At 38.5% G+C, this 26,744-nt stretch overlaps 1 protein-coding gene across 3 annotated transcripts in view; it reads left to right on the top strand.

The window, feature by feature from the left end:
• The window catches only part of mr (anaphase promoting complex subunit morula), a 724,830-nt gene that overhangs the window by 579,880 nt on the left and 118,206 nt on the right, over positions 1 to 26,744 (top strand). For 2 of the 3 annotated variants that reach the window (XM_067772924.1, XM_067772926.1), the window contains one exon: positions 15,467 to 15,695. The exons of the other annotated variant lie outside the window; for it this stretch is intronic. In XM_067772924.1, the coding sequence (XP_067629025.1) occupies positions 15,467 to 15,667 (201 nt within the window). In that variant the 3' untranslated portion in view covers positions 15,668 to 15,695. Of the gene's footprint in view, positions 1 to 15,466; positions 15,696 to 26,744 lie in introns of those variants that run through there. 3 annotated transcript variants of the gene reach the window in all.

Below are 26,744 nucleotides of genomic sequence, written 5' to 3'. Positions count from 1 at the left end.
GCTTGACTACTGACTCATCTCGTGTTTACTGGGCTGATTGCTGGAGTTTATCTGATGTGAACGATAAACTCAAATTTTTAAATGAAACGGTACTCATTCTTTACTATGCCCATGTACCAATGCGTTGTTTTCAAAGAAAAACGTCCTCGTGCCCATGGTTCAAAAACTGTTCGTACTATGATTAAAAAACGCAACAAAGCCTATGCAGTGTGGCACAAGAATCGGATAGATTCGAACTGGCGAAGAATGTTCGAAATGAAACTACTGCCGCTATCAAACGTGAAAAACGCAAGTATTTTGGTAAAATGTTTAATTCTGAGCTTCCAAATAATGTCCTGTGACGTAATTTAAAAATCTTCGTGTTTATGTTAAAGAAAAGCAGAATTGTTCCCTTAAACGTGATGAGTTTAATGATGTATTTGTAAATCATACTACCTCACCCAGTGCTGTCATTTCCCAGCACATACCCTCTCCACCTGCATCGGCTCAGCAATTTGAATGTTGTGCCATCTCGGAGCTTAATGTTGCAAGATGTGTTTTTAAGACACTCTCAAATGCGATTGGTGCTGAGGGAATACTGGTAAAATTTCTAAAAATAATTCTTCCACATATTTTGCCAACCTTAACACACCAACCTCTGTATTACAACTTCGTGGTTCCCTAATGCATGGAAGCTTGAAATCATTCTTCCGGTAGCTAAAAATAAAATTGCTAGTAGTCCATCTGATGTTCGTCCCATAAGCATTCTTCCCTCTATCGAAGACCCTTGAGTGCCTGTTATCCGAGCAAATCCACTCGCATATAACTGAAGACAAATTGCTTTCATCGCTGCAGTCGGGTTTTAGATCTAAGCATAGCTGCACTGCTGCTGTTATAAAAATTCTGGATGACATACGTCTATCCTATGACAAAAATCAATTAACATTGTGGTGTATGCTCGACTTTTCAAAAGCATTTGAATCAGTTAACCATAGTTTGCTATGTATGCAGCTGAAAGCTCGCTGGTGTACGCCAAGGTGCTATATTGGGACCACTATTATTTAGTCTATTTATAAATGACATCTTCAACACCTATCAGCATGCGCAAATATAAGCCTACGCAGATGATATCCAGATGTATATGTCAGCGATGCTGGGGCGCGCCTCTGAACTTTGTGCCAAGTTTAACAGCGAACTGTCATCCTTATCCCATCGGGCATCTACGAATCTTTTTGCACTTAACAGTGCTAAATCGTATGTACTTCCCATTTCAAAAAGATATATTAACTTTCAGGATCTACCAAATCTTTACATTAATGTTAACTGTCTGAAATATGTTTCTAAAGCGACGAATCTTGGGTCCATCATTAAGTCTAGCCTGTCCTGTGTTGATCACGTTAATTCTGTCATGAGTAAAGTTTACTATACCCTACAAAACTTGAGAGTGTCGTCGGCCGTTACGTCGCTAGGAATAACGAGAAAGCTGGATATACAATTAATATTGCCAATTATTTGTTATGCGGAATGTGTATACAGCAAACTAGACAAAATAATGTAACGCAATATGTTTTGGCTTAGTACGATTTGACCTGAATGGAGGACTCGTCGGTTAGGTTGTGAGATCTCTGATCATCTTAGAGCGAGGAACTGCATTTTCCTTTATCCTATCATGGCAGATAAAGCGCCCAGTTACTTATATGGCAAGTTGGCTCTCTCGCAGTCCTGCTCACATATGTGACATAATTTTACCAAACTACAACTATTTGAACTCTGCAAGGCTATTCTTTGTCAATGATATCCGCATATGGAACTCCATCCCGAGTTCTTGATTTTCCCTACAAATTGCCCGGACGGGACCTACACGTTTTATGCCGACTCCGAACGGCATCTGCAAGGCAGATGAGTTTTCACTGAAAGTTTTTCATGGCAGAAATACACTGCCGAGGGGCGACCCCGCTTAGAAAAATCTTCTAGTCAATTATTATTATTATAATTTTAAGTATTCTGGTACCCAACAAGCAATTCTGTTTTTGAAAATAACTAATAGCAAGTTGGCTGTATATCTACATATAACCGCTAAGTTCATGTTTATTTTCCTAATTATCTTTCGTAAGCGTTGGGAGCTAATATCAAACTTTATATACAAAACGTGAATGTATTCTTTTTTCTTTTCGAATTGTAATGAGCATTTATGTTATGAATTTGTTTTGGTTTCTATCATACTTTATTTTATATACCTTAAACAGGTTAGGTTTAATGTTTTAAAGCTGGAATATTATATTATTATCCTTTTACTTAATTTTTGTTGTACTATAAAAGATCATACATGATCTTATTGTACTAATATATATATTTAATAAATGAAATGAAATGAAAATAACGACGAAAATGTTGGTGACAAAATTGAAAGTTGGCGTAATCACTCCAATCCCTTGGAACTACCAAGCACCAACTAAGAAAACGTTTAAGTGACAATTTATGAGCTTCTAATAAAGTTATTTTGCAGATTTGTAAGTTATTTTCGGTTAAGCAAGAAAGCGTTTTGCTCCTTACCAAACCAAGTGAAGGACCATTTCCGAAAACGCGTTCGAGGGACTGTACCTCCTATAATTACGCGCTACACTCCGATTTCTCGCTGACGGCAGCTATCAAAAATGATTTTAGTGTTGGACTGGCACAATCTATAACATCTATAGTATTAAAGAGGATTTAGATATTATTTAGGAGCATATTTGTGCGAAGTGGATCAAAACCCAAATAACTGCAGAGGAGCAAATCGCTTCAAAAATCGCATCTAAAACAGGATTTCCAGGTTCGCACGTTCTTATAATTTCACCTGTTTTGGCTGCATCTGAACTGCGGCTTACCTCGTCCAACTTCGGGATGTCGCTCCATATGGTCAATAAATTTTTCAATGTAATCCTACGTTGAAACCTTGTTTTTTCTATAAATGTGTACAAAATTGCTGATTATAAAATTTGTATAAATTAATTTTAAAAGGTTTAATTTGCCACTTTCCTTTTTTTATAATATTTTTTCTAAACAACTTCAAAATTTTCTGAAACAACTGCTCGTAATCAGTTGCCAGATTTTGATGTCTTTGACAACTACACGACACAGGTTTGTAGACTAGGCAACTTCAACCAACATTTTTATACTCAGTTGAGCAGAGCTCACAGAGTATATTAACTTTGATTGGATAACGGTTGGTTGTACAGGTATAAAGGAATCGAGATAGATATAGACTCCCATATATCAAAATCATCACTATCGAAAAAACATTTGATTGAGCCGTGTCCGTCCGTCCGTCTGTCCGTTAACACGATAACTTGAGTAAATTGTGAGGTATCTTGATGAAATTTGGTATGTAGGTTCCTGGGCACTCATCTCAGATCGCTATTTAAAATGAACGATATCGGACTATAACCACGCCCACTTTTTCGATATCGAGAATTTCGAAAAACCGAAAAAATGCGATAATTCATTTCCAAAGACGGATAAAGCGATGAAACTTGGTAGGTGGGTTGACCTTATGACGCAGAATAGAAAATTAGTAAGATTTTGGACAATGGGCGTGGCACCGCCCACTTTTAAAAGAAGGTAATTTAAAAGTTTTGCAAGCTGTAATTTGGCAGTCGTTGAAGATATCATGGTGAAATTTGGCAGGAACGTTACTACTATTACTATATATGTGCTAATAAAAATTAGCAAAATCGAATGAAGCACACGCCCACTTTTTAAAAAAAATTTTTTTAAAAGTCAAATTTTAACAAAAAATTTAATATCTTTACTTTATATAAGTAAATTAAGTCAACATTCAACTCCAGCAATGATATGATGCAACAAAATACAAAAATAAAAGAAAATTTCAAAATGGGCCTGGCTCCGCCAATTTTCATTTAGTTTGTCTAGAATACTTTTAATGCCATAAGTCAAACAAAAATTTACCAATCCTTCTTAAATTTGGTAGGGGCATAGATTCAATGAAAATCGGTTGAAGCCACGCCCAGTTTTTATACACAGTCCACCGTCTGTCCTTCCGCTCGGCCGTTAACACGATAGCTTGAGCAAAACCCGATATATCTTTACTAAACTTAGTCCACGTACTTATCTGAACTCACTTTATCTTGGTATAAAAAATGGCCGAAATCCGACTATAACCACGCCCACTTTTTCGATATCGAAAATTACGAAAAATGAAAAAAAGGCATAATTCTATACCAAATACGAAAAAAGGGATGAAACATTGTAATTTGATTGGTTTATTGACGCAAAATATATCTTTAGAAAAAACTTTGTAAAATGGGTGTGACACCTACCATATTAAGTAGAAGAAAATGAAAAAGTTCTACAGGGCGAAATCAACAGCCCTTGGAATCTTGGCAGGAATACTGTTTGTGGTATTGCATATATAAATAAATTAGCAGGACCCGACAGTTAATTTTCTGGATCACCCTGGTCCACATTTTGGTCGATATCGCGAAAACGCCTTCACATATACATCTAAGGGCCACTCGCTTTTAAAACCCTCATTAACACCTTTAATTTGATACCCATATCGTACAAACACATTCTACAGTCACCCCTGGCCCACCTTTATGGCGATACTCGAAAATTCGTTCACCTATGGAACTAAGGATCACTCCCTTTTAAAATACTCATTAGCGCCTTTCATTTGATACCCATATCGTACAAACATATTCTAGAGTCACCCCTGGTCCACCTTTATGGCGATATCTCGAAAAGGCGTTCACCTATAGAACTAAAGCCCATTCCCTTTTAAAATACTCATTAACACCATTCATTTGATGCCCATATCGTACAAACACATTCTAGAGTCACCCCTTTTCCACCTTTATGGCGATATCTCGAAAAGGCGTTCACCTATAGAACTAAGGCCCATTCCTTTTTAAAATACTCATTAACACCTTTCATTTGATACCGATATCGTACAAGCACATTCTAGAGCCACCCCTGGCCCACCTTTATGGCGATATCTCGAAAAGGCGCCCACCTATAGAACTAAGGATCACTCCCTTTTAAAAAACTCTTTACCACCTTCCATTTGATACCCATATCGTACAAACACATTCTAGAGTCACCCCTGGCCCACCTTAATGGCGATATCTCGAAAAGGCGTCCACCTATAGACACTCCCTCTTAAAATGCTCAGTAACACCTTTCGTTTGATACCCATATCGTACAAACAGATTCTAGAGTCACCCCTGGTCCACCTTTATGGCGATATCTCGAAATCGCCTTCACATATACAACTAAGGCACACTCCCTTTTAAAATACCCATTAACACCTTTCATTTAATACCTATATCGTACAAAAAAACTCTAGAGTCAGCCCTGGTCCACCTTTATGGCGATATCCCTAAATAGCGTCCATCCATAGAACTATGGCCTACTCTCTCTTAAAATACTCTTTAATACATTCCATTTGATACACATGTCATACAACCAGATTCCAGGGTTACCCTAGGTTCATTTTCCTACATGGTGATTTTCCCTTATTTTGTCTCCATAGCTCTCAACTGAGTATGTAATGTTCGGTTACACCCGAACTTAGTCTTCCTTTTTTGTTTTCTCTTATCATCTTTTTCAAACATTCTTCTGTCTTCCTACACTCTCATCCTATTGTTTAATTGTTGTCACTACCGTTTTCGCTCTATTTTTCAATCATGTGTTTAATTGTTTGTCTTTCTCTATCGTGTCACTGTTTTTGCCATGGCGTTTTGTGCACACACGCGTTTTGCTTGCCTGCCTTTGGTTCAGCGTTGTGAGTATGGGGTCATTCCATAGATCTCGCCCTGGCGCTAATGAAAATGAAAGGATTTTTATTGATATTTTTTGTAAGCAAAATTGTGGCTTCAATGCAGTACATTTTAATGCACGTAGCCTTAGCCATGACAAACTTGATTTTGTAAGATATGTATGATGTCACATCCGCGGTGGATGTGATTTGTGCCTCTGACATATGTTTCCGTAGTGAGATTCCTTACCTCAACTTTTCGATTAATGGGTACAATCTATTGCGGAATGATCGTAGGTACATATAAGGAGGGGGGTTGCAGTTTACTGTAAGAAATCACTCAAATCTAGACTGTTAAAAACTTCATATTCCTTCGATGTTGAATATATTTTCACTGAACTGTCTAATGAAGTCAATAAAATTATGGTAAAATATGTATTTATAACCCAAAAAAAATTTTTTCATTGGAATCATTTTTTGTTGATTGTTCCGAATTTGTAATTGATTATGAACGTATTTTGATTTGTGGTGATTTTAATGTGAACCTACTTGTTAATGATTCCTACAGTATTAAACTAGTTGACCAGCTTGCAACAGCAGGTCTATGTCTTGTCAAAAGTGCAAACCCGACGAGATTTGACAATAATTCTGTATTCAGTCTTCTTGATTATTTTGTAAATTGTGATCCCTGTCACGTACTAAAATTGAGCAAACATCCCTTGTTTCTGACCACGATTTGATTTTCTGTTCCTGCAAAAATCGTTGGATTATGTGGTCCACTTGTGTCATACTGGATTACTCCATGGATTACTCTAATGTAATGCTGAGCTGGAGTATATGGTCCAGTCCTAGGACATCGCAATGTTAATTGTGTCATACTGGGTACTTCATGGATTACTCTGATGTAATGCTGAGCTGGAGTATATGGTCCAGTCCTAGGACATCGGAATGTTATTTGGACCATATTTTTTGTATGAATTGTGGTTAATTTTGGAGCACTCGCTTGGTCCATAGCGAGTATTCCATACATGCATGCATGAAGTACTCGCGATTTTTGCAGGGGTACTATAGATTTTGAAGTGAACCGTTCCGACTAAAGGCTGCACGTTTGTATTTCGTGATTGTAAATCGTTGAATTTTAATGCGTTGTATTCCGATATATGTGGTATTGATTGGACTGATTGTTGGTTCTTGGACTGGTTGTTGGTTTCTTGACACTGTTGATAACAAGCTAGATTTTCTTAATAATAACTTGACCAGATTGTTTAATGTACATGTGCCTATTCGTTGTGCAAGTGTTATTAACAGTTCGTGCCACTGGTACAATTCGAGAGTTCGATCGGCTATTAAGAAAGTCAAAAATACTATAGCAACCCTGCAAAAATCGTTGGATCATGTGGTCCACTTGTGTCATACTGGAGCACTTACAATTATACTCCACTGTAATGCAGCAATGTACCAACTCATGTTTCTCCACGAACATATTGTAAGCCGATCATTGCTCGTTTTTAACGATTGTAATCACTACACGATGTTTATTGGACTGTGGGTACTCCATGGATTACTCTGATGTAATGCGGAGCTGGAGTATATGGTCCAGTCCTAGGACATTGCAATGTTAATTGGACCATATTTTTTGTATGAATTGTGGTTAATTTTGGAGCACTCGCTTGGTCCATAGCGAGTACTCCATACATGCATGCATGGAGTACTCGCGATTTTTGCAGGGAAGTGGCTTAAAAATAGGACAAATATTTCCTGGCCCCGATACAAAGAAAAGCGAAATGAAAAAAACAGCTATCATCAGGCAGGCAAAGTGTAGGTACAGTAAATCAAAGCTAGATCCCTCACTTCCATCCAAGGAGCTGTGAGAAACTTAAAAAGGTTTAAAATACATGGAAAGGATAGTACGGAGTGTGAAATAGATGTGGATAAACTAAATGACTCTTTTGTTAGCTCTAACAATAACGTCAATTCTCCAGCCCTGCTAAAAGATTACTCCTATATGTCGGCCCTGATAACAGATTTCAATTTCATGCAATTGGCGAGGCTGATGTTTTGAAGTCTAATAAGTATAAAATCAAATGCTTTGGGGGAATCTCTCTAAGATTTATTAAGATCGTAATGGAGTTTGTAACTAATGCTACGCGTGCAGGTGATTATAGGCCTATCAGTATATTGCCTACATATTCGAAGGTATGTGAAAATTTAATGGCAGCACAAATTTCCTGCTTTGTCCAGCAAAATAAATTACTCAGTCCGTTGCAATCTGGCTTCAGACCAAAGCACAGCTGCTCTACAGCAAGGGTTAAATTATTGGATGATATAAGAACTAGTTTTGATGCTGGCCACCTAACACTTGTTTACTTCGGCTTTGAGGATAGCTCAGTCAAGCTTATTGCCAGTTATCTTAAGGATAGGATGCAGAAAGTTAAGTCAGGAAATTCTTTGTCGCAGTCTAAACCTGTGTATGCTGGCGTACCACAAGGGTCAGTTCTTGGTCCACTTCTATTTAGTCTCCTTGTAAATGTTATTTTCGAGGTGTGCCAGTATGTCAATATTAATGCATATGACGATGACATGCAATTGTATTTGTCAGGTCGTATTGGTCTTGTTGAAGATTTATGTTCAAAATTAATAATGATCCGTCTGCAATCTCTGATTGGGCTAGTGAAAATTCGTTGAGTTTGAATGCATTCAAGTCTTATGTTTTATCTATATGTCATGGTGTAGTATATAATAGTGACATTCCTGCGTTGAATATTGGAATTAGTCCACTTAAATTTGTGGACAGAGTAAAAAGTCCAGGTTTTATTGTGAACTGTAAACTTATTTGTACCATGTCAACAGTGAGGTTATCATATTATGGATGTTAAGAGTCTCGGCCCATTCACACCCGTTGAAACCAGGCAAAAACTTGTGCTACAGTTAATTATGCCGATTATAACTTATGCTGAGGCAGTATATGGTAAAATGGACTCAGTGTCATAAAACAAAGTTGCTCTAGCGTTTAACAATGCAACGAGATACCGGGATTGGTAGATATGATCACATATCTGCCTGGCGAACGAAAATTCTTAGGTGCAGCCTTGGAAATTATCTAGCCGCCAGGAATTGTATCTCTATATACAAATTATTATTGTGGAAGACACCAAATTACTTATTTGAAAAGTTGAGACCAATGAGATCACTGACAAATCAGAGTCTGGTCGTACCATCGCATAATTACTTAACCTCATTTTTCATTAGCGCTGTTAGATTCAATCCCGGATAATGTGACTAAATAGATTCGACTACAAGGCTCTAATACTCAAGAACTTCAAAACAAAAATATTGTAAGGTGTTTAAGATCCCTGCTCCTTTTTTCTTACCCATTTCCTCACTTTGATTTTGACTATCTTTTCTTTCGTTAAGGTTTAATTTATTCTAAATATGTTACTTAGACTTAAGTTAGGTTATACATATTTGTACTGTTTTATGTTCAATAACATAGTTGAAGTACTTCCAAAAGACTATATCTGGTCTTACTCTATACTAGAGGTTTACGCCGATCACTTTATCGGCAGAGACGGCGTAGGCTATTTTATATACCGGCGGCGGCGACGTGGGAATGGTTTTGTTTGTATGTATTTAAGGAAATTAACGTTTTGGCCATTTCGGAATGATCCGGGGTTCTGCCTCAAAATCTTGCAGATCGTTCAAACATTTTCAGGAGTAGCTCTTTGCGTAGGGATTGTCCCTCATTCACTTACTCCATACAGGTTTCGAGCCTAACCCCGGTCTTTGGAATTGGTACTGCTGCGTCTGCTGAAAATTGAGGTACTTAAAATGGTCACACTTTTGTCTGTATATCTCGTGCAAAGCGTAGTTTCACCAGGGGTTAGCTGCTAATAATCGTCGCGAACAAAATTTCTTTAAATCATTTGTGGCTCCTTGGCGGTCACGCACAAAGGCGGCCTACGGTTGCCATTAATGGTCTTTTAATACTCAAGTTTTTGCGGATGTTTTTAAGAGCTAAAATTCCATATGTAGAACGTAGCAATCCCGACCACCAGTCGCTACCACGCCTCCTGACCCTCACACCATATGCCAGCACAGAAGCTATGGGACTGCGACTTCGAACTCATACCTTCGTCGACGTCATTGTCCTAGAAGCTCTAGGTGTAGCTCCGAAGACTTTGTAACGGAAACACCTCGAAACGTTGGGAAGTGACTAATCGGCCAAGGATGCCGCCCTCGAAATCATAAGCAGTCTAAGTGGATATCATTGCGTAACTCATGGGTGAAAATCGTATAATGCTCGGCGCATAATTCAAATTTTACAAGGACCCTGGTTAAAATTTTCAAATGCACACCAAAGTTTGCAGACGTTTGTGTTCACAACATTGATTTCAATAGTCTTCGTTAAATCAATACGATATTTCAGAATTAAAGTCGACCGATTTTAAGTTGAAATATGTTAACTGCTGTTTTCCGGCCTTATGATATAAAAGCTCATTATGGATGACTAGTTCGACTGTCCACTACGTTAGGGAGTAGCACACACGGTAATTAGTTCGACTGTCTTGGGAAATTTTTTGCTTCACCACTTTGAGTGCTCTTGCGAAGGACAAAGCCTCACCTGGTAAATATATGTTCCTACGTATTCACATTTGTAAAAGGAGTAGTAACGTGTAGGTGATATTTAAACTTGGTTGATAGGCTATAAACAATGTGATTCACTCCAAGGGACTAGTTTTGGATGGGGCCACCAACTTTGGGAAATGTCAAACCGGGAGACTTGGGTGTTGAAGGATGAATTGTGAAAATCAAAATTTACATTTCATATAGTTTCGCAAATAAACAACAGATGTTTGAATGTAAGCCCAAGTGATTTTTCAAACCCTTCTCATACGTACATATGTATATATATCCTCAACTAAAGTATGAGGTAAGAATCATTTCAAATGCCCCTAGAACTTACTAAAGAATTTTGTATCACTGATTTCGCTTATTCTTTCAGTAAATCGCAATATAAAATTTAAAAAAAAATCGGCACCTTTTTGGGATCATATCCGACCAATTTTCGACATGAACAATAAATGGCCTAAACACTCTTAAACGAGTAGAAAATATAATAACGCGCCGGACGCCGCCGCCGCCGCCGATTTTTGTCGTTATTCGCACGCCGCCGCTCGAATGTCAAAATTATCGGCGGCGTATATCTCTACTCTGTACTACGTTGGTAAATAAATAAATAAAAATACCTCAAAAGGCTTTATAATGGATATGACTGACAATAGGGCCATGAGAAAGTGCTTGTCGAATTGGGTATCTCACCACTGGTAGAAAGCAGGGAAAATAGGGAGTAGGTCAGGGAAACAAACTATTAGTCCCTACCACCTCTTGCACCGTTTGCCAGCACAGAATATATATGTTTGCGACATCTTCCCAATGCAGCTCCTGCCTTGGACGGTGCCACTTTTCTAGATGTTTTGGTCTCAGCGATGGCAACCCCCCGACGGATTTCATCGCGCCATGCTGCCAGGCCGCAAACCCAACTACACCGGGTACTCCAATGCTCCACAACAACACTTGCGTTCTGGCCTCCCTCAACTCAGGCGTAGTCACCCGTCACTTACCCCCGTTGCCCTTCAGAATACTGCAGTTAAACTGTAATGGGTTAACTGGGAAGATCACGGAGATAGTTGATTTTATGAAGCGGCATAACACACGCATTGCTGCGATCTAAGAGACTAATCTCAATTCAAGCTCTGCTTTGCAGATCTGCTCTGCATATAACGTCCACAGAAAAGATCGCGAGAGCGGAAACGGAGGCAGTCTGGCGTTGATCACCCACCACTCAGGCAAAATATAATATATTTGATCCCGACATCGGCCGCAGGGACAGTTTCCTTGAACGTCAAGGCATATCTGTCCGGTCAGGTGATGTAAATTTAGAAATCATCATCATCTACATCCCTCATGTCACCTGTTGCACCAGTGGATACTGCTCTGACATCAGCGCACTACTCACTGGCGATAATCACATTATCTTAGGCGATTTCAATGCCCAGCACGATCTATGGCATTCTAACCTACAGGCGGACAGCAGGGGTGAGATGTTGGCGTACCAAATAGAATAACACCGTTCTGCACAATAAACGGAGACGCTCCCACTCGTATGGTCGGAAGCTGTCACAGTTCGCCAGATTTATCAACCGTGAGCGCAGGACTAGTAAACTGCGTCAACTGGCAGCCGATAGTAACATTGGCATCCGACCACCTACCCATACATCACCACTGAAAAACGCACTTTCATCAATTTTAAGAAAGGAAAGTAGGATGATTACAAAACTTATGCTGACGATCGCTTTGCTACCCTCCCTATCTCGACTGATGCCCGTCGAGGGGAGCGTGCTTTCCGCAAGGTCATTAAATCCCGCCACATTTTAAAGCGGAGGCCGCAACTTTAGCGACAGAACGTGACCTTATAAGACAGCACGACCCCGCGACCCCCAAATAGGGCATATAAACCAACGCAGATTGCTTGTGGATGAACACAAGTGGGAGAAATGGGAGGAGCATTTAAAGAATTGTAACCTAGCTGCCGGTGCGGGTAAGCTTTGGTCCACCGTAAAGTCCGTATCGAATCCGTCTAAGCACAATGACAAAATCTGCACCGCCTTTGGCGATAAAGTGCTGTCGGATGCGAAAAATGCGCGAGCGCTTTTTGCCGACAATATGTAATGCATTCTACGGTTGGCAAGGCTAGACGGCGGGCCAACAGACACGCACACAAGCATACATATAGCGCGTCCCCTATTACCATCACCACCAAAGAGGTTGAAGATGCCATCGTTCACGCTAAACCATCTAACACAGTAGGCCCAGACGGTATAGCCATGCCGATGCTTAAAAAACTAGGCAAAGAGCGATTTAATTATCTGGCGCAAGTCTTCAACCTGTCCCTGTCCACCTTCGTCTTCCCCGAATAATGGAAAATGGCCAGGGTGGTTCCGCTATTGAAGCCTGGAAAACCAGCTAACGTAGAAGAATCATAATGTCCGATGTCTCTCCTATCGCCAGTAGCCAAGACACTTGAAGCCATTCTGCTTCCCTATTTCAATGCAAATTTGCGTCTTGCCAATCATCAGCATGGCTTCCGAAAATTACATAGCACTACCATCGCGCTAAACGAAATTACCACGCAAGTCGGATTAAATCAAAAACCCCATCATAGGACAGTACTCGTTGCGCTAGACCTGTCAAAAACTTTTGATACGGTCAACCACGGCACGTTACTGCAAGACCTGGAAGGGTGCAATTCAAGAACATAACATCTAAACCCAGAAGATTTAAACAAGGAGTACCACAGGGTGGTGTCCTATCTGTTTAACTTCTACATATCGAAGCTACCTTCACCACCAGAAAGAGTCACTATCGCTTCCTACGCCGACGACTGCACAATAATGGCCACAGGCCCAGGCCCACACATCGATGAGCTTTGTAATACAATTAACAGCTATCTCCCTGATCTCTCCAGTTTCTTCGCCTCGCGAAACCTGATATTGTCAATGATCAAATAATCGGCGACCTTATTTACAACATGGACACGGCAAATGTCGACAATATTGAACATCCACGTCGATGGCATTACGCTACCGACTGTCTTACACCCAAAAATCTTGGGTGTGACGTTCGATCAGGATCTACATTTTGGAGAGCATGCAACCGCAATTGTATCTAAAATCCAGAGCCGTAATAAAATCCTCAAATCTCATGCCGGCAGCACTTGGGGTAAAGACAAAGAAACGCTCATTATCACTTACAAAGCAATTGGCCGACCGATTGCATGCTACGCGTCCCCGATATGGTCGCCAAGCCTAAATGTTACTCACTGGAAGAAAATACAGGATTGCCAAAGTAGTGCCCTCAGAACCGCTATGAGCTGTCTTCTTATGTCCCCAGAACACCACCTACATAATGAGGCGAAAGCACTCCCCATTAGGGAGAGAAATGAAATGCTGAACAAACAGTTTCTGTTGAATACCCAGAAACCTGGGCATCCCAAGAGACATATGATTGATGAGGCTACACCTCCCAGGGGCTTAATGGGTCATCTCCGTAAGCATTATGAGGAAATACGGCACCTGAGAACCCAGCCGTATGAAGTAAAAAAGCTCAAGCATGTCCTCAGATATATTCACAAATAGGCATCGGACCTCTATGTCGGGAATTGCCCGGAAAATTCAGTTCTTAAAGAAAAATACCCAGAACTTGCAGAAGAGGAATGCGCGTCACTCTAGCTCAACTTCGATCTGGATGCTGTAACAGGTTAAACTCTTACCTATCCAGAATCAACCCCGACATACAAATTCTATGTCCTGCTGGCAATGTGTCCCCACATGACACCAACCATCTCTTCAATTGTAATGTGGAACCAACGCCTCTAACAACCCTCTCACTATGGTACACCCCTGTTGCAACTGCAAGGGGCTTAAGGGGTCATATCCGTAAGCATTACGAGGAAATACGGCTCCTGAGAACCCAGCCGTATGAAGCAAAAAAGCACAAGCAAGTCCTCAGAGATATCCACAAATAGGCATCGGACCTCTATGTCGGGAATTGCCCGGCGAATCCAGTTCTTAAAGAAAAATACCCAGAACTTGCAGAAGAGGAACGCGCGTCACTCTAGCTCAACTTCGATCTGGATGCTGTAACAGGTTAAGCTCTTTCCTATCCAGAATCAACCCCGATATACAAATTCTATGTCCTGCTTGCAATGTGTCCCCACATGACACCAACCATCTCTTCAATTGTAATGTGGAACCAACGCCTCTAACACCCCTCTCACTATGGTCCACCTCTGTTGCAACTGCAAGTTTCCTTGAACTCCCGTTAGAGGACATTGATGTCAATTTGTGATCGGTCGCATCTATTGGATGGGGAGAAGCACTGGGAAATTAGATAGTCGCTAATAAAATTATCTATACAGTGATATGAATTAACTTTACATCTTTACAATGTATCATTATACTGAAATTGCACATGCAGCCCAACATGCCACGACTGCACACTTTGTAATACTTTCCATGGCCATGAGAAGGTGCTTATCGAACTGTGTATTTTGCCCCTTTTAGAACAACAGGGTTCTCCATTAAACAAAATAAACTTGTTTTCCTTTATTAACAACTTTGATATACAATATATATACATACATCAATTTTCTCAAAAAATATAAAATTTTGTTCGAGAAGATAATGAATACATTTCTCTCATTTTGCATCAATTTGTTGTGGCAAGAGGAAATATTCCTAATTAGGGGAAAAATAATTTAGATTGTTCCATAAATATTTTAAGTATGTGGTTATATATATGTTTTTATGTTTATATTCTCAAATTATAGTTGGACAGTAGTAAGTTTGTTACATATCTTTTAAATAGTGTAATGTTATTTATATTTTTTATCTCTAATTGTAATTTATTGAATAATTTTATACCGTAGCTTCTAATAGATCTAGCGTATCTTTCAATTCGAAAAAAGTGAGTGCTGATGTTCTGAGAGTTTCTTAGGTTATAATCAGTGCTTTCTACTGCTGCTAATTGTATATTCTGTAAAAGTAATAAAAATATCCTTGCCACTATGTTTCCAATCAACCCACTTACGAAATATTTTCTTTCTATTCAAACTGTGTATAAAGTTGTATTTTAAAAGAATAATTGTTAAACGACGGCTATTTTTTTCAGGTATTTTGGTCATACATAGTGGGAATGCTTACAAACTTGGACTCTTTACCACTTGATCGAATTCACCAGATGCTTAAGTTGTTTGCTTCACATGGTGTCGGAATCGAATTTACTCAGGATGAACTTAAGAGTTTTCTTCAACGAAAAGTGCGTGAACATAAGTTGATTTATTCTGGAGGAGTTTATCAGTTGTACAAATAAACAATAATTTTTTTTTACATCCTAACAACTTGACTTATTCTTCAATAAATATTTAGACAATTCACAAGAGTGTTATTGTTAGCGTCAAAGTGAATATTCTCACAGCTTGGGAGGAATTCAGTGCAGCGAACATGAGTCATCTTTTATTTCGTCTGCATTCTTAGTTAAGCTAATTTACTTAATTAAACATATGAGTTAAATATGCAAAAAGCTAATACAAAACAACTCTAATTCCAACTTCAATCTTCTCTAAGGGTTTAACATAATGTTTTCTTTTCCACATGAACATATGTCAACGGCATCGGGAGAGTGGTGGAAAAAGACCGTGAGAGAATACGCACGCATACGGAAGACGTCAAAAGTCCACTCATCTGCTAAATTCATAATAAAACCGCTTTCAAAAATTCGTTTTAGGCTCAGTTTTCAGTAGTTGGTTAAGCTAAGCTTAAACTAAGTTTCTTAAACTATAGTAAAATTTAAACTACAGTTAAACTACTTGATCGGCAGTTTTTCAGTCACAGTTTAAGGCCGCCTTTGGGGTTGGCTTTTTTTTCGGCAACATTGGTTTTTTATTATCTACATAATTTGTAGATATGGCAACAGATATATTTCGTTTACCCAACAAACATGGAATAAAAATTTGTCCAGCGAAATATATATCTAGTTCCGGAGGTGATATCCAACATCATTATTTAATTATTTTTAAACCAGATAGTTCTCGAGTTTATATCCAACTTCATTCTCCAATCACTACCAACCGTTGGGAAATATTGTAAAATATAGAGTTTTCGAGTTGATCTCCAACGTCAATAAAGTTTTCCAAATATTATCCAACTTTCGAGAGATTTTGGAAATGCACAGTTCTCAAATGAATATTCAACACATATCTCCAGTTCATATCCTACATTGGATATCGAGTTGAGGTGGAGTTAAAAAAAAATCTCCAAGGTGGTACCACCAAAACCAACAGCTGTTTATTGTGAGAAATAAACACCTGGTTGATAGCACTAATGAAGCGTAATTAATCAAAAATAATATATTTTCGTGAAAATACTGTAATATGGAATTTTAAATTTGAGTCCACAAGTTGCTAATTAAATTTTTTCAACTTAAGTAATAGCATTTTTTGCTTTATAAAAAATTCCCTCTTTTGCTGAGTATGCTACGATTCTCGAGTTGAGCCACTGTTTCGAAACACTTCTTAAAATTTAAGAAGTATGCCTATTGATCAACATGAGTTCTAATGATACTCAAGCCAAATGCTTCTTGAGTATATTCGACGCCATTTCGAACGAACGCAAATACCTGATAGGTTCAGTTAAAGTAGACTGAAAAACTGCACAATAAGTTTAAGCGTAGTTTAACTGACAAACTGAGTCGAACTTGTACAGCGCCTTAAAATTAATAAATACTTTACTCACGTCTCACTTCTAAGGTTTCATCTCAAAACCCCACAAAAAGAAAAAATAATATTTGCTTGAACATAAAATAACGAAAATGAATTTAAAGAAACGTTGCGTTAACGAATTCAACGTTAAAGATTGTTCGCGCATCAAAGAGAAGCATAGAAACCGTTTACTTGCTACATACGCCATCGCTGCTTGATTTGAACACGAAGCTGTTAAAGCGCCAAATACACGACACGAACATTTCCGCGAACATTCCCGTTATGTCATGTTTCTGCGACCTTTTCTGTCGTGTATGGTGGTGTTTGCCAGTTCGCGCATATGTTCGCCAAAAATCAAAATATTTTAATTTTTGGTGAACATTTGCGCGAACTGTTCGTGCGTGTATGGCGAAATAGCTCATAATCGTAGTAATTTCTGAACAGAACAGACGTGCGCGGAAAAGTAAAATGGACAATAAAAAATTTCTGAGTGAATTTATTGAAATGTATAAATCTTTGCCATCATTGTGGCAAGTAAAAAGCAAAGACTATTGTAATAGAATTAAAAAGAATAATGATTATGCGACTTTAATCGAAAAATTAATAGAAGTAGATCCTGATGCCACAAAGGATACAGTTATAAAAAAAATAAGTAGTTTGCGGGCGCAATACCGGCGTGAATAAAAAAAAAAAAAGAGAGATAGTTTGAAGTCTGGTGCTGGTGCTGAGGATGAATATGTTCCTACTCTTTGGTGCTATGATTTGCTATGCTTTTTGAAAGATCAAGAAGAACCTTTGGCAGGCGTTACCACAATGCAGGATGCAAATACAAACACATTTGAGGTAAAAAAAATTTTTTTTTGCGATCTTCTCTCTTTTTTTACGCTTAATTGCCACAGCGAGCAATATTGCTGCAGCACAATTGTTGTCCGTATTCATCGCTGTCTGAAAGAGAACTAATGTTCGGCCAAAAGTTCGTATGTTGTATGGCCAAAACTGCGAACAAGATTGCGGAATGTTCGCGGAAATGTTCGTGTCGTGTATTTGGCGCTTAACCAACGAACCAATATCATTTCGTTACGATAATTAACGTTAATAAACGAAACAAAATCATTTCGTTTCGTTTATTAACGTTAATTATCGTAACGAAATGATATCGGTTCGTTGGTTAAGCGCCAAATACACGACATGAACATTTCCGCGAACATTCCCTTTATGTCATGTTTCTGCGAACTTTTCTGTCGTGTATGGTGGTGTTTGCCAGTTCGCGCAAATGTTCGCCAAAAATCAAAATATTTTAATTTTTGGCGAACATTTGCGCGAACTGTTCGTGCGTGTATGGCGAAATAGCTCATAATCGTAGTAATTTCTGAACGGAACAGACGTGCGCGGAAAAGTAAAATGGACAATAAAAAATTTCTGAGTAAATTTACTGAAATGTATAAATCGTTGCCATCATTGTGGCAAGTAAAAAGCAAAGATTATTGTAATAGAATTAAAAAGAATAATGATTATGCGACTTTAATCGAAAAATTAAAAGAAGTAGATCCTGTTGCCACAAAGGATACAGTTATAAAAAAAATAAGTAGTCTCTCATTATTGTATCCCGTTTCGTTATGAGTGGCAAATTTTTTTGTTAAAGTTGGTCAAATGTTGCCTCGCTCATACGAACGTAATTTTTAAAATCATTTTGTGACGAAAATTCCAGTTCTTTAATAAGCTCACTTTGTCCAAGAACTGCTCGTTTTTTAAACCATTCTTTGCACCAAATTCTTTTTTTTGCGTTCTTCTCTCTTTTTTTTACGCTTAATTGCCACAGCGAGCAATATTGCCGCAGCGCAATTGTTTTCCGTATTCATCGCTGTCTGAAAGAGAACTAATGTTCGGCCAAAAGTTCGTATGGTGTATGGCCAAAGCTGCGAACAAGATTGCGGAATGTTCGCGGAAATGTTCGTGTCGTGTATTTGGCGCTTAACGCAGCTGAATCAAAAAAATTTTCAAAAACTAAAGCGCCAAATACGCGACACGAACATTTCCGCGAACATTCCGCAATCTTGTTCGCAGCTTTGGCCATACACCATACGAACTTTTGGCCGAACATTAGTTCCCTTTCAGACAGCGATGAATACGGAAAACAATTGTGCTGCAGCAATATTGCTCGCTGTGGCAATTAAGCGTAAAAAAAATTTATATATTTCAATAAATTCACTCAGAAATTTTTTATTGTCCATTTTACTTTTCCGCGCACGTCTGTTCCGTTCAGAAATTACTACGATTATGAGCTATTTCGCCATACACGCACGAACAGTTCGAGCAAATGTTCGCCAAAAATTAAAATATTTTGATTTTTGGCGAACATTTGCGCGAACTGGCAAACACCACCATACACGACAGAAAAGGTCGCAGAAACATGACATAACGGGAATGTTCGCGGAAATGTTCGTGACGTGTATTTGGCGCTTAAATTGTAAAGGGAGACGCAACAAAGCGATAGCGAAGAAAAGAACATTCGTGCAATTTCTTTCAAACCACTGATGACCTGACATGGCATTACTCTCTGAGAGCGAGCGAAACAGTTCATTTTAATAACATGCCATCATCCTCAAAATCAAATTTGGGCATTTCAGAATAACTGGGGTATTTTACATGGTAAAAGTTTATATATATTATATAAGATTTTCACCGAAAATATACTCAAACATGTCAAATGGGATATCAAAAAACTAGAATTTATGTCAGTATTACAAATCCGAAGGAAAAATAACTCTTTCACCCGTCGAAAATTTATCTGTGACAACACCTTTCATCGAAGGGCTGCACACTAAACGGGTTTCGGTTGGTGAAAAAGTTAGATCTTTAGTCTTCGCAATGATGTAAGTGGATGGATAAAGGCAATGTTTTTGTGGTATCAAAGCAAAGCAATGCGACTGAAATATCATTAGCTTAATGTGAAAATGTGCTAAGTCAACTTTTACGATTTTTACAGGAGACGAAAAAATTGAAAAACTTTTCAAATGACCTTCTTTTTTCAAAACTTTGAATGAGGATACCTTAATGCTTTTGAGTGTAGAAGCTTTGAAAAAGATAAATAAAAATCATGTCTGCCAACCCAGCTGCTATTTTATGACTTAGCACAATTTCCGCGCTCATAACAAATTTTTTTTCCTGACAGCACTTTTTACTCAATATGTTTTCCCATAACTCCTTAACTTAATGATTGAAATAAAGGTCTAAAACTATATATTTCACAAAAATAATATTTATTTCTCAAACTATTTCTAACGGTTCTGATCTGGACTCTTTTGCCGTATGGTGCGCAGACAATAATTTATATTTAATTCAAACAAATGCTGTGTTGTGTCTTATTTCAAAAAGGCAACTGCCACATACTTTATCTACAAACTAAATACTAAATCTCTTAATCGTTGTCAAGAGAGTACAGACTTGAGTGTAATTTTTAACTCCAAACTCTCTTTTTCTAGTACCATTGACTTTAGTTGTTTCAAAATTTGTTGCAATGGTTGGGTTCAGTAGACTACACACCAGTGACTTTAAGGACCCTATGACGTTGAGGGCACTTTATATATCCTTGGTCAGAAGTGATCTTGAATATTGCTCAATAATATGGAATCCTTTCCATGAATCTAACTCCTATAAAATTGAGAGAGTTCAAAAAGTGTTTACAAAAATTGCTTTACGTATGCTTCACTGGCCAGACGGCCTTCCATCATATACCAGCAGGCACAAATTGCTTGGTCTTCAGGCTTTGACAGAAGAACTTTAATCTCACTCATGCTTGAGTTTAGCACGAATTGCGCTGATTTATCTAATTTGTTCATTCCATATATTCCAATGCGTGATCTGTAATGAACTCCTTTGTAGAGCAAACGAAAGTGAACGGCTGTGCATGCTAGCGTAATACTGGTGCTAAGCTCGCCGGATCGGGGTCGGTCTTGCCGCACTTATTGAAGTTACCTGACTACCTACAAAAAGAAATATCATGCACGTTGACTAAAACAACGGACCAAGAAACACTACTCCTGCAACCACTTGTTGACTAAAACGGACGGACCAGATCGGACGTGGATGATTCCCCTGATCAACGCTGCCTTCTCCCCTGTTCTTCTCTTTCCTGCCCAACCATCAAGAAATACTTACGCATCACCATCCCAACAAACTCAGTAAGTCTAAGATTTAGGCCATCTCACGATTAAAGAAAGCGTTGCACAAACATTTCAGACTCTTAAACAGTTTAATTAATTTATTAATAAGTAGCGTGTAAGGCACCCTTTTTGTAAGTATATTCATATAATTTTTATGTTACATACTAGTCGTTAGCTTAATTGTTTTCGCATGAAAATTTGACTCTATGGAGGTCAGCCTAATGTGATATTAATTTTGAATGAAAAATGTTACCTTCACATGTACCTATATATCTATATATGTATGTATGTCTACCGTTTTTAACACGAATCAGAGTAATTATATAAGTATTAAAATAGTAAGCCACTAGGCAGTGGAGAAGCAAAACAAATAAAATTCATCCACGGTTTTCATCCTAATCGGTCAAATAAAAAAAATAAATGTCAGAAGAGTAGGTGGACTCATAAAAAGAAAGAGATGAGCAAGAAATCAAATTACCTAGAAGGTAAGGAGAATTAAAAGCTATCGCGCTCCAAAACTTACGGGACCGCCAACAAAGAATCAGTCAAGCTACTCTGTTACATTAACCAAAATGAATGATGAGCGAAAAATCAATCCATACGTTAGATATTAAGAGTAATTTACTAAGAGTATGTACTTACATCGCATTTTCTCGATCAGATGCAGCAGGCGCCTGTTGTTGTAGTTGATCGACGAGCATAAGCTGTATGTGTAAAACGCAGTTTTTTCTGGAATGAAATTTTTCACTCACCTACCTAACACACTTTGTCATACATATAACTTAGCAAATTATTAATGAATGAACGTGGTTATACACATTTAACTGATTTACTACTTTTCTTCTTAATTTAAAGATTTTTGTTTTTGCACTTCAAGAAAAAATCCGAAACTCTTATATTGCTATTTAAACGTTTTCCTAACGCTATTAATATGACCAAAAATGAATTCTGAAGTTATGCAGGGAAATGAATATTCGGTGTGAAGGAATTTTAACACAAATAACTTGTAATTGACTAATATTTATAGGAAAACATTTTTTTCTTCTTAGGTCGTTATCCAACTTAAATCAATTATCTTCCTTCTTTATCTACTCTGCAGATCAGTTGCCGCAATTCCGGATGAAGTCCTTTGCCCCGCCGGGACTAGAATTAAGTAACACTTTAATTGGTATTGGCTGATAACTTTGTTAGGTCCACTTTCGAATTCGCAGCAAGTTGTTCTGGTAGAAAATCTGAGTGGCTCAATTCCTAAAGGAAGGTTGTATAGTTATCCAAATGGCTCGTCCGAAGTCCCAAAAAAATGTGACTGCTTTACTACAAGGCCGATGGCTAGGTTTGTTTAGCTAATCCAGTCGTATCTCTCGGGCTAGTTTCTTGTAAAAAAAAGTTATCTGCGTGGTTGTCGAAAGTTTGCACATATACTTTATCCGCGTTATTTAACTATGCTTTTACGCGTTAAAATCTTTGCAAAAAAGAACAAACGTTTTTTACAACTAGCGATGGTTTCGGATCGTTTTCAGAACGCGTGTCGACTCTTCACCATCTCCACCAGAAAGAAAGAAGGAAAAAGGAACTCCAGCGGAAGTGTCCGCTCACGCCTGTCAGTCTCTTTTTTCAGTTGACATTCTTTTATGAATGGTCTTTCTGCAATATCGTAAATTGATCAGAGTGACCAGCAGTCAAAAAATATCTTTAAGCTTTAAAAAGCGAGTTAGTCGTAGGGTAATTACTGATCACTGCTGACGATAATCGCGCTCACAAAACAGGTGTTTATAAAACGAGCAAGTTGTTTGAAAAGCTCCTGAAAAAGCGACCAGCTCAACAAGGTTGGATGTCCTTGGCATGAAAGGTGCCCACTAATTTCCATCCAGGTCTTCTAATTTATAGATGACGATCCGACTTTCTCTCGAACCCTCGCTCTAAGAGAGGTGCTAGCTAACTTTGCATTGAACGCCTTGGAGAAGTCACTCTGTGCAAAATTTCTGCGATATACTTCCTGACCAACCGAGTACTGTACGGGCCTAGACCGTAAATTATACCTGCGTTTCGTTTTCCCGAAAGCTTTAAAAAGGTTGTCTCTCACGGTGAATAAATTGTCGAACCGATTGTTGGTTTCCACCAAACCTTCCGTTATCATATTGATGCCTCTAAGCAGTTCATAGTTATCACCGTGGGTAGTCATGTGCTGCCCAAAAACAACAAAGTAAGGACCTGTGGTTTGATGGATTGCATTCTTAAGAGCTGAGTTAATAATGCTGAGGTGACAATCCCATGGAAGCTGATCGTTTTTGATATAGGCTCTTAAAGCCGCGTTTACCGACCGATTAACTCGTTCAGAAGAATTGTTTTGCGCCGAATACAAAGCTGTAAGAGTGTGTTTAATTCCACTCCGGCTCCGGCTGACCTAAATTGGCTTCCATTGTCGGTTGCAACATATTCTGGAATACCAAAAACATCAAACACCTGAGTCTTTAAATAGTTAATAATAGGGGTGGTCGTAAATTTTTTTAATGGAAAAAGAAACGTGAATTTAGACATATGGTCCACTATAATCAACCAATATGACCACTTTTAGATCTTGGAAAAGGGCCTGTCAAATCTACGAAGGGTCTTATGTCACTCGCTTTATTGAAGATTGAACTAATCGAACTCAAGTTATTTTTCTTTTCATTTATTTTAGCCCAAAACTGTCTAGCACGTTCAGTAGATCGTGAACGTTTAAAAATCGCATTTCTCATAGTATTGTATTTACAAAGTCGTTTATGATATGAGATTATTGGGTGAAGTTTGGGTACATACCCTTTCTTTGCATTTGAGCTTTTCAATATAACTGGCTTCTCTGTTAGTTGCGCTGATCCGATTGGTTTCTGGGATGTCTTAGCTTCTTGCAGACATCCCTTCCCCCGTTTTCCGGATCATTGCATTTTGAACAGGTTGGCAGGAAAAACGCTATGAGACCGCACCCATAACAAAACACTCGCCTTGGTTTTACGCAACTCTTGTAGTTGTGACCCTTTTCATCACAATTCCAACAAATTTTGTCTCCTACCTCGACCTGGCTAGAAATATCCGCGCATACTTCATCGTTGCAATCACTTGGTGCTTCAACGTTAACCTCAGACAGGTTCCTGTCCTGTGGCACGAAGGGCTTTTGAATAGTTGATCGGAGTTGGGTCTCGGCTAGCAAATTTTCTCTTCGTCGACATGCGTTGCGAAGATCTGACACACTATGTATCTCTAAATGTAACAATTCTAGGCGAATCTCGGGTTGGAGGTTCCTTATAATTACCTCAACTAGTTCTCTTTCTGATAGTGGGGTTCGTAGGCTGTCTGATATTATAAGATCGTCTAAGTAGCTTTCGAAGGATTAGCTACTTTTTTGGTTCCGGTTGCGGATCGCTTCTTTAATATCAAAATCTGATCGGAAGCCTTTGAAATTACTACGTAGATTATCGCAAATGTCTATCCAATCTAAGTCCCCAACTGAGTGATGGTATCGCCAAAACCAACGCTTGGCTTTGCCCTCAAACAATAAATGAATGTGTTGACATAGAGTGCGATAGTCCCCGCGGAGCGTTGTGTTGGTGAGCGCATTCACGCGGTATATAAATTCGTCAATAGTTCCTCCCTTCAGGGACCCATCATAAACTAATTTCCACTCGGAGATAACCTTAGCAGCAACTGTTAAAGGCATATCTGAATATTCTCTGAGATATCGATTCCCTGGCAGTGCCGGATGTTGCTCGTCATTGCCCTCCGAACCGACACCGTTACGCATCCGATTTGTTGTTCCTCCATTACGAGTTAAGTTTTGAAAGTATAACCCTAACGACTCTGACACTACTCGTCCTACATCTTCACGGATCGGGCTGGGTATTGCCGCACTTATTGAAGTTACCTGACTACCTACAAAAAGAAATATCATGCACTTTGACTAAAAAAACGGACCACGAAACACTACTCCTACAACCACTTGTTCACTAAAACGGACGGACCAGATCGGATCTGGATGATTCCCCTCATCAACGCTGACTTTTCTCCCCTGCTCTTCTCTTCCCTGCCCAACCATCAAGAGATACTTACGCATCACCATCCCAACCAACTCAGTAAGTCTAAGGTTTAGGCCATCTCACGATTAAAGAAAGCGTTGCACTAACATTTCAGACTCTTAAACAGTTTAATTCATTTATTAATAAGTATCGTGTAAGGCATGTTAGATGATCTAAAACTACCCTTTTTGTAAGTATATTCATATAATTTTTATGTTACATACTAGTCGTTAGCTTAATTTTTTCGCAAGAAAATTTGACTCTATGGAGGTCAGCCTAATGTGATATAACTTTTGAATGAAAAATGTTACCTTCACATGTACCTATATATCTATATATGTATGTATGTCTACCGTTTTTAACACGAATCACAGTAATTATATCATAGTACAGGTCTACAAGTAGGATATGTAGCAGCACGCACATACACAGCCACGCTCACCTGATAAAATGCTTGTTCTTGTTCGTTTTTTTTTTTGTGGATGCTATTTGGCACTGTTGTACTTCTTAGGTCCAAGAAAAGTGTACTAACGGCTAACGAAAACTGCGTAAAATTTTTATTGTAAAATCACAAAGAAATATCCGTATTTACTTTCAAACGAGCGCATAATTACATCTATCTTTAAAATCCATATGTTTTGAACAATTTTAATTAACAAATTGTGATACTTTATTACCGGGGACGATTGCTAAAACACGACCGAAACCGTCGAGGGAGGTATTAATAGACGCGTTTTTGCCTCGCCTCCAATAATTCGAATACTTTTTCGCCTTTGGACTATTGATAACAGGACAAAACGCGTCTTTTCATTTCTCTTTCCACATTTTTGGACGGTTTATTGCAGTCGACCTCGGTTTCAAACTGCTTTTCGCGGATAACTTTTGAACGGGTATAAAACTTAGCACCCGTGTTTGTATTCTTAATACTGGAATAACTACGCGTCCTCAGATACCCCTATTCAAGACTTTTGTATAATTTTCTGTAGGACCCATATATGTGCACTACATTTTCATACATTTTCAACAAAGTAAGGACTGTGACCTGTGGTTTGGTGGATTGCATTCCTAAGAGCTGAGTTAATACTGTGAAGGTGACAATCCCATTCACGCTGATCGTTTTTGATATAGGCTCTTAAAGCCGCGTTTACTGACCGATTGACTAGTTCAGAATAATTTTTTTGCGCCGAATACAAAGCTGTTAGAGTGTGTTTAATTCCACTCCGGCTCAAAAAGGTTTCAAATTCCCTAGACCTAAATTGGCTTCCATTGTCGGTTACAATATATTCTGGAATACCAAAAACATCAAACACCTGAGTCTTTAAATAGTTAAAAATAGGGGTGGTCGTAAATTTTTTTAATGGAAAAAGAAACGTGAATTTAGACATATGGTCCACTGTAATCAAGACTAGTATCGCCTGTGGTCGAAATTCGACCAACTCTTATTTTTTTCAACTCAGTCTATGCATCCAGTGTTGGGG

Source organism: Eurosta solidaginis, chromosome 3 (assembly GCF_040869045.1).
Source record: "Eurosta solidaginis isolate ZX-2024a chromosome 3, ASM4086904v1, whole genome shotgun sequence".
Lineage (NCBI taxonomy): Eukaryota > Metazoa > Arthropoda > Insecta > Diptera > Tephritidae > Eurosta > Eurosta solidaginis.
The sequence above is the reverse complement of the archived record's forward strand: the minus strand, read 5'-3'. Positions and strand labels throughout refer to the sequence as shown.